Source organism: Odontomachus brunneus, unplaced genomic scaffold (genome assembly GCF_010583005.1).
Source record: "Odontomachus brunneus isolate Ranch 3 - 2012 unplaced genomic scaffold, Obru_v1 Obru_scaffold_074, whole genome shotgun sequence".
Taxonomy (NCBI): Eukaryota; Metazoa; Arthropoda; class Insecta; order Hymenoptera; family Formicidae; genus Odontomachus; species Odontomachus brunneus.
The window spans coordinates 1694970-1703507 of record NW_022639524.1 but is presented as its reverse complement, the minus strand read 5'-3'; the positions used below and the strand labels follow the sequence as shown (position 1 = coordinate 1703507).

General features: G+C 50.9%; 1 protein-coding gene across 1 annotated transcript; it reads right to left on the bottom strand.

Annotated features, from left to right (window-relative positions):
* Nucleotides 1-872: 872 nt before the first annotated feature.
* LOC116847131 lies at nt 873-1700 on the bottom strand. Its single transcript, XM_032821796.1, has one exon. It carries the CDS (start codon nt 1698-1700, stop codon nt 873-875), a length of 828 nt encoding a protein of 275 aa, XP_032677687.1.
* Nucleotides 1701-8538: the final 6838 nt, after the last annotated feature.

Sequence of the window (8538 nt, the reverse complement as noted above, 5' to 3'; positions counted from 1 at the left end):
AAAGAGCCCGAATGGCGTGGTGATTGCCGTTTTCGGGACATCTTCAGGGTGTGGGATCTGGTTGTAGGCTCTAACTAGATCTATGGTCGAGAAAATTTTTTTTCCTGCGAGAGTTTGCGAAAAGTCCTCGATGTGAGGAACCGGGTACTGATCGGGTACCGTGCGAGCATTCAGGCGTCTATAGTCTCCGCATGGGCGCCAAGCGTTTTCTTTCTTCTGCACCATATGTAGAGGCGCGGCCCATGGGCTTTTTGAAGGGCGGATGATCCCTTCTTTAAGCAGGAGATCAAACTCTGCTTTCGCAGTTTTTAGACGATCAGGGGCCAGTCTTCGGGGACGGCATGCTTCCGGCAGTCCTGATGTTATCTTGATGTAGTGCCTGGTGTTGTGTTCTGCTCTTGTTAGTTCCCTGCGTAGGCGGGTAATCCCCGGATATTTTGTTAAGATGCGGTGGTACAAATTTTCTTCTTTGAGAACCTTGACTGATGCCGTCGTGGCGTGGACTATAGTCCCCTGGGTTTTCAAGCCTGTTTTGCCATCTATTAACTTTCTTGTACGTAGATCCGGTAACAGATGGTAGTGGGATAAAAAATCCGCGCCGATTATTGGTTGCGATACGTTCGCTATGACAAAACGCCAAGGAAAAGATCTTTTTAGACCAAGTTTTGGTTCTACGGTGATCCATCCGTACGTCGATATCGCCGACCCATTAGCTGCGTATAAGATATAAGCTGTGGGCTGCTTTGGACCTTGGACCGCGGCACGTGGATATACGCTGACGTCAGATCCGGTGTCCACGAGGAATTCTTTTCTGGATTCCTGACAGGTGACGAAAAGGCGACGAGAAGTCTGGGTCGTGTCACTGGCCGCCATCAGTGACTCCCTCGCTCGTTTCCCGATTGGAAGTTGCACGGCTGGGTGCACTTTCGAGCGTGTTGCCCGAACTTCCCATGGTAGAAGCAGAGATGATCTCGTTTCTTCTTCTCCCTTGATTTGCTTCTGTTTCGGTTCCGTGGGTGAGGTGTTTGCTCGAGACGTCGAGCCATGGCTGCCACCTGGTTGGTGAGTTGCCGTATTTGGTGGGCCATCGGTGATGGGTCGTCTGGCGCCGTTTTTACCTCGTTAACTGAACGAACGGTGACCTCTTGTATACGATCCGCCTGTTCTGCGACGTCCTCCAGTCGGTCTTGCACTCTGGTCGCCAGAATGGCTTGAATAGTGGTTGGTAACCGCCCGAGCCACAACGTGCGTAGTAGTTGTTCGGGTACGGCATTTCCAGCGAGCGTGCGTAGGTTCCGCAGGAATTGAAAAGGCTTGCGGTCTCCCATCTCTTCGTGTTCTAGAAGTTGGCGAATCCTGTGCTCTTGTGAGGCTGACAGTCGACGGATTAAGGCAGTCTTAATCGCGAGGTATTTGTCCGTCGCAGGTGGGTCGGTGATTACGTCCTTGACCTCACGTGCGTACCTCGTGTCGATTTGCGAAAGTACATGGGCGTACTTGGTAGCGTCTTGCGTAACGCCAGCGAGCAGGAATTGTCCTTCGAGTTGTGCGAACCATAACTCGGGCTCGTTTTCCCAAAAGGGTGGTGCGCGGACGGCGACTTTGTTTATGTGTGTACCCGTTGGCTGTTCTGCCATTGGATTCATGTTTTCAGCCATGGAGCCTGTTGAAGCCCTTGTCGGCGAGCGCTCCGTTGGCATTTTCACTCACCCGCGAGGATCACGTCGGGGTCACCAGTTTTGGGGAGCTGTTGCCTCTCTTATAATGGCGTGATCGGTTGCTCGCGGGGAGGGTGAAATGACACTCGCTGTTTCTTTTAGTTTTTACATAACGATAAACAGTTTATTTATGTGTGTTACAGTGTATGTTAATGTGTGTTAACAGTTTATTTATGGGTGTGTGTGTGGGAGTGTATGTGTGTGCTTTTGGGAATTGTTCCCGCCGCCTTATGGCTCGTCGAGCCGCCGCGTTCAGTCCCTTGCTAGGGGGGTGACGCGTTCTTCTCCGCTGGGGACCACCAGAGTCCGGCGTCCTGTTCTCCTTGTTCTCGTGTCCGCTCGTGTGACGTGGTGATATGGGTCGTCGGACCCGAATGTCGCCACGAGCCAGAGGAGCCGCTGTAGGGCGAGTTAACGTCTGCTGCGGGAGCCAGACGTGGTGGAGCTTCCACTGCGTGGGGACGACGACGTTAGTTGCCGCTGACGCGGGCGCTGAGGGAGAGCGGGGAAGGCGTCCCAGCCCGTGTTAGTGAGGGTGTCCGCGGTCGTGGTGATCGACCTGACGGCCTCCTTGCCTCTGCCTTGGCTGCCTGGGTCTCTGGGGAGCTGTCCCCGAAAAGTTGGTTCAGGCGTTGTCTTAGGCCCTTGCTCTTAGGCGTGTGGGCTGGTGCCCGCGCCGAGGAGCTGGCCGATTGTCCCTTCTTCGGCGTAGTGGATGGTGTTGACGCCTCTTCGGCGTCAGTGGCCTCGTTGCCGCTTATACAGCGGACACGCTTTTCAGCGCGAGGAATCGCTTGTGCAGCGGACGCGCTTTGCAGCGCGAGGAATCGCTTCTGCAGCGAATGCACTTTTCAGCGCGATGTATCGCTTATTCAGCGAACGCACTTTTCAGCGCGATGTATCGCTTATTCAGCGAACGCACTTTTCAGCGCGATGTATCGCTTGTTCAGCGAACGCACTTTTCAGCGCGGAGCACCGCTTGTACAGCGGACGCACTTTTCAGTACGAGGGGTAGCGCCTAAAGGTGCTGTTTGTATAGCTGCCGGTACTATGGCTGTTAATAAAAGTCGCCTGTAGTGTCCAGTGCAGCGGAGTGCGAGTGTGTCCGACCATCCGCTGGGTCTGACTTTTATTGTCTCTTAGTTGCGATTTTCTCGCGAGAAAACTTCCCCGCGAATGCGCCCCCGAACGGCGTTGCGCGGAGGCTCTCGCGGTTGTGCGGCGGCTCGGCTAGCGGCTCCGCGCTTGTGTGCGCGGATCTATATCGATCCGCCACAGTAACATATATTTATAAATTTTTCAAATTATAATTTACACAGATAAAGAGGGAAGGGCGGGTTACGTCTTTAAATCTCGTGAAATGACCGAACCACGAAGTTGTTATTTTTTTCGGCTACAACACTCGCACGCAAATATACGAGCAGATCTGCATTCAGAATTATCGCCCGGATGCACCCAAATATCGTTTTATCCTTGTTCAACAATTGATAAACAAGAAGGATAAAATATGATATCTGGGTGCACCCAGGCGATGATTCTGAAAGCCCTGATAAAAAGAGTTTTGATTACAAAAAAACTACTGGAATGATGAACCACGATTTCATCATCTGTCATAACTTTTGAATTTTATCTTTTCGAGATTTATCTTTGTACCTTTTCGAATATATCCATATTATTGTTATCGCAACATTACATTCCATTTGGTTGTTATCTTTAATGCTTTAATTAATATAATGCAAATATTTACAACATGAATAATGATATTACAATACTATAATAAAATAGAAAATGCTTTTTTATTACCTTTTATATTCTGTTACACTTTTTTTATATTCCATTGCATAGTGATAAGAAAAGTGTTGAAGGTCTTTTTAAATAAATATTTTTGTAAACTTATCCAAGAATTATTACAGTAGAGTATGATTTCAGTTTACCAGAGTTAAATAAATAAATTTTTCTTTTTAATTAAATTAAAAATTAACAAAGCATACTAAACAAGTTACCGTTAAAAATAAATTATGGTTTATGATATTAATATATATGTTTATATGTATATGTACATATGTACACACACGCGCGCGCATGTGTAAATAATAAATGACACTTATGTAAAGTTATGTAAAAAGATATTTTCTAAAATAATACATTTTTTATAATAATCGATACAACAGTTGTAATAGATAACAGAGAACATTTGACAATGCTAAACTTCTATGTGCGCGGATAAAGAGAATTAAATTCAAGAGAAAAATCTTTTATTATTTTCAATTTTCGCAATAATTATTGTGCAATTCAAATTATTAACGAATAAATTTGTTGGAAAGTATAGGACGAACTATATGGATAGATATATTTATTAACATCGGCTTGGATCTGATCATTAATAATCTATATTAATGATCTATGAAAAGCGGATGCATTTATCTTTTTATTATTCTTAATATTTTGATGTTTAATATTTAATACATTTGTATGTAAATTAAATATTTGTATAATTAATAGGTGTGAGAACGAAGTGCGCGAACGACGAGAAACAACAAACAGCATAAGCATAAGTTTCACGCCGGCCGTCCGCTCTCTCTTTTCCGAGCATGCATCTGCTGCATCTTTCTTCCTCGAAAGATAGCTATAGTGTACGAGACCGACATATATTATAGCTTGGTCGAAGCGCGTACACGGCTGCTTGCCGTATACGCGTATCCTCTCCTGCGCGCCACTGTCGAGCCGCCGCTCACGGACTCGGTCGCTCGCTGTGTGCGTGGCCTACATCATGCTGTAAGCGGAGTAAAACTGCACACTGCACGGGGGTCGCGTCCGAACCGAGGATGCCATCGACGGAGCCGTCCTAACCGGCGACCGTTCTAACCGTACCATACTCATCCACGGAGCGCCAACCGTCCGAACTCGGGCGAAATTCCGAGGCGCCTGACCTGAGGATGCAGCAGTCTGAACCGAGGAGAGAAGCGGAGGAGCGACTTGACGACAATTCACGACGCCAGGAGGAGTTGCTGGCGTGCGGACGACGAGACGACCGAATTTCTCGGCGTAGAGAGTCCGTCCTGGTAGAGTCGTGGGAACTGATCGAGGACCAGGCGAGGCGTAAGGCGCCGTAGCTGAGGAAAGCACCGTTTTAGGGTTAAGAGTAGAATAAGATAGTATATAAGTAGTAGGCTAAGTTTAGGATTAAGACACCTGCCGACACAGCGTATTTTCGGATCCGAGGGGCGCGAGACGACGGAGTAGAGAGGGGCTCGTCAGGCGAAAAATTAGTAAGCGACGCAGGGAACCGTGCGAAACATGCCTTACGAGTAGGAGATGCGACACGGGTCGGCTGAGCGAGCGATGAGTCGCGAGACGATCGATGGCCGATAACAGACAGTAGACGTCGCGTAGCCACTGAGGAGAGACCCGAACGAAAGCCGAAAATAAGCGAGGCAGGCCGATTTTTCGAGGGGAAAGTCGTAGGACGATGCCAGATTCGTGCGGATGATGCGCGAAGAGTGTAAGGATCCGAGCATGCGTTGAGCGAGCGTCGATATAGATTTGAATAGCTTGCGGAGCCGAAAACCCGGCGGGCGAGAGACAAGCGACATAATAGACGCTTAAAAGTGACCGTAAAGGGTCACAAGTCACCGTCTGCGTGGCCCTCGAGCCCGCAAGTGCCGAGTAAAGTCTCACCATGTGAAGCGAGAGGTAGACCGTCCGACATATCGAGCGGAACGAATTTATTTTATCACCTGACACGTGTCGATCGGACGACTATTGATATAGTTGTGTAATCATGTACTTAAAACTGTGTAGATCGGCGAGCGACGCCATGGAAACTGAAAAGAAAGGTAGAGAGAGAAAAAGGCTCTGTGCAATACCTATATTTATCCGCGGTCGATGTTCCTGGAGGTGTCGTCCTGGATCCGGAGTCCGGGGTCGTCATTTTGGGAGAGACCGCCTGAAACAGAAAGAGTAAGGGATTAGTTAAGGGAATAGAAGTCGAAACAACGTCGTCCGCCGATCGTGCGCTATAATCAGTGAAAAATGATTTATTTATTCATTCAGGTATGATGATTGAGTGTCTTATGAGACCGCGGTGAAGATAGCGCGTGGCGTCAATGTAAAATATCTGCGAGAATTTTTATTTGCGTTATTATTAGATTTTTAGTTTATATTTTATTTTGTTTAGAGAGCGATTAAGACGCGCGCGAGCGGCAAGAGAAATATAGTCGTATCCAACATACGTCGGCGAATGGCGTTCGCAAGGGTACTATATTCTTATATATTTATACACATTTATATATATATATATATATATATATATATCTTTTTAGATTATAATAACTTTTATTTTATATTGTATCGTCAACTCGGGTGAAATCGTGGTCGCGGTCGCGGACACGGGCAACCCGCTATTTGTAAAGGGTATAGGAAGCTAAGGGAAATTCGCAACGCGGAGGCACTAGCGTTCGCGAAGTGAGGTATCGAGCGCGGATCTAGTATCTGCTTCTTTCGCTGCAGTAACAAAATAACCGCCGAAGTGCATGGACAGTATCGAGCGTATCTACGGACGACGACGACGATCTTCCCCAAGGTTTGACAAAAAACAGCAATAAACAAGGTTGGTGATACAACAGACCGGTGAGTCGGAATTAATATCCTTCCTTGATTTTCTCGTTCTCTCGTGCGAATAGGATCGATGCCGGTGACGCCGTGACAAGAACGGGTGGCGACCGTAAACCTGCGTAAAATTAAAGAAACATAAAATAGAATCTCGATAAAAAATATCACGTGAGCGTGTTAGATTATTCATTTCTTATCTGCAATCAGTGAGGTCTGGTTACAACATTACGCTCACAACGAAGGAAGAGCCGTCCAAACCAATAGCGGACGATGTTAGCAGTCCGAACCGGTGATAGACTAGAGGAAGTCGCACGAACCGCCAGGAAACATTTTTTTTTTTTTTTTTAAGGCAGAAGAAATGCATTACGCACACTCCCGGGAAAGACGGGACTTTCCCAGGGGTAATGTGAGACTCTTCCCCCCCCCGGAACTTACGGCCTACCCACTAAAATCTCTGCCGGGCCCCTTGCGGCTATTGCGACGGCGTCCCGGGAACCGCTTGCGCATTACTTCCGGGACGCCCTCAGCCGCAGGGCGGGGAAAACCTAAACCCCGCCCCCTTTCCGGGCCAGGAGGGATAATTCTCTCCCGGCCCGCTGTTCCAATCCTCCATGACCGGACATGGGCCCCCTCGTCCGGTCACACCTCGCCTGCAGGGGCGCTATTGGCCGGGTCCGGTCCCGTCCGGACCCGGCCCGCCCCTACGCACCCGACCGAGGCTGCTGGGGCGGAGGGGACTAAGAGTTCCCCTCCGCCCCTCACGGTCAGGAGCCTCCTGACTCTAAGAGGGGGGTGAGCGACCTAAAAGTCCGCCCTTGCGAACCGGCCGCCCTGCCCCCCTCCTGGAGGCGCCTGGTCTGACTTCTTGTCACGGAGGGGACTCGCGCCTTGCAACGCGTCCCCCCGCCCGACCAGGCGCCTCCTATCTCCTCCGGCCCGGGCACTCCGTTGGTCCCGGAGGAGGACCCGGCGGCATTATGGGGGGCGACGGCGCACCCGCAGGTACCCTGGGAGAGAGAACGCCAGCGGTGGCGTTCCCTCCCCGCCCACGAGTGCGCAGTCCCTCAATTCCGCGCTGGTGCGCGGGAAGATGAGGCGCCGCCCTTATCCTCCGGCGGCGCCTCACCCCATTCCGAGGGGCGACTTCGCCCCTCCGTACTCGCTCCGCCTCCTCCTTCTACGACATAACTGCGTCGCAAAAGGAGGTGACGGTAGATCAGCCTTCATCTCCCCCGAGCATGGCCCTGATAAGGGCCGGGGGAGAGAGGTCCGCCACCACCACATCTATTAGGACTCGGCGCTCTACAGGAGAGGCATTCCTCCAGGGTGTGTTGCGCCGAGTCCACCTCAGCACCGCAGTGGTGGCAGCGGGAGTTAGGCTCCCTACCAATCCTGTGCAGGTACTCACCGAAGCATCCATATCCGGTGAGTACCTGCGTTGTCCGGAAGAACAGCTCTCCGCGGGCCCTGTCTACCCATTCTTGTAGGCAGGGCCGGATGGCCTCGGCGACCCTCGTTCCTGAATGGCCCATCGCCCCCTCCAGGTAGATGCTCTACCTTAGGAGGAAGCGTTGACGGGCCTGTACCTTTGCCATTCCTATGGCCCTGGCCAAATGTTCAAGATCTTCCCCGGCACGAAGCTCCTTGACACGCCGATAGGTCTCGGCGTGCATTTGTGCAAGAAGCCCCAGCGGGGGGAGACTGGCCAGGGCCGTGGCGGCCATATGAGACGTCGTCCTATAAGCCCGGGCGAGTCGAATGGCGACCCACCGCTGCGAGCGGTGTGCCAGCGCAGTAATACGCTGGCTGGTCGCACTCGCCCCGACCGGGGCCCCGTACAGGGCCATGGACTGGACGACGCCGGCATACAGCCGCCGTGCCTTCCTTTTTGGGCCGCCGAGGTTGGGCAGGAGGCCACCCAACATATTGGCTATCCTGCCCAACTTGGGGGCCAGAAGCTCGAAATGCTTCTGAAATCACCATGTACCATCCAAGACGAGTCCCAGATATTTTATCGTGGGACCTGTCTTCACGGAGACACCGTCAATCCGGACTCGGGCCCTCGGTGGTCCCCTCCCAGAGCCATCATGTATAAACATTAGTTCGGATTTGAGGGGATCCACCTTGAGGCCCATTCTGTTCAGGGTACCTAGCACCAGGTCCACCGCCAGACGTCCCATTTCCAGGGCATCTCGCCAGCCCCTGCCCC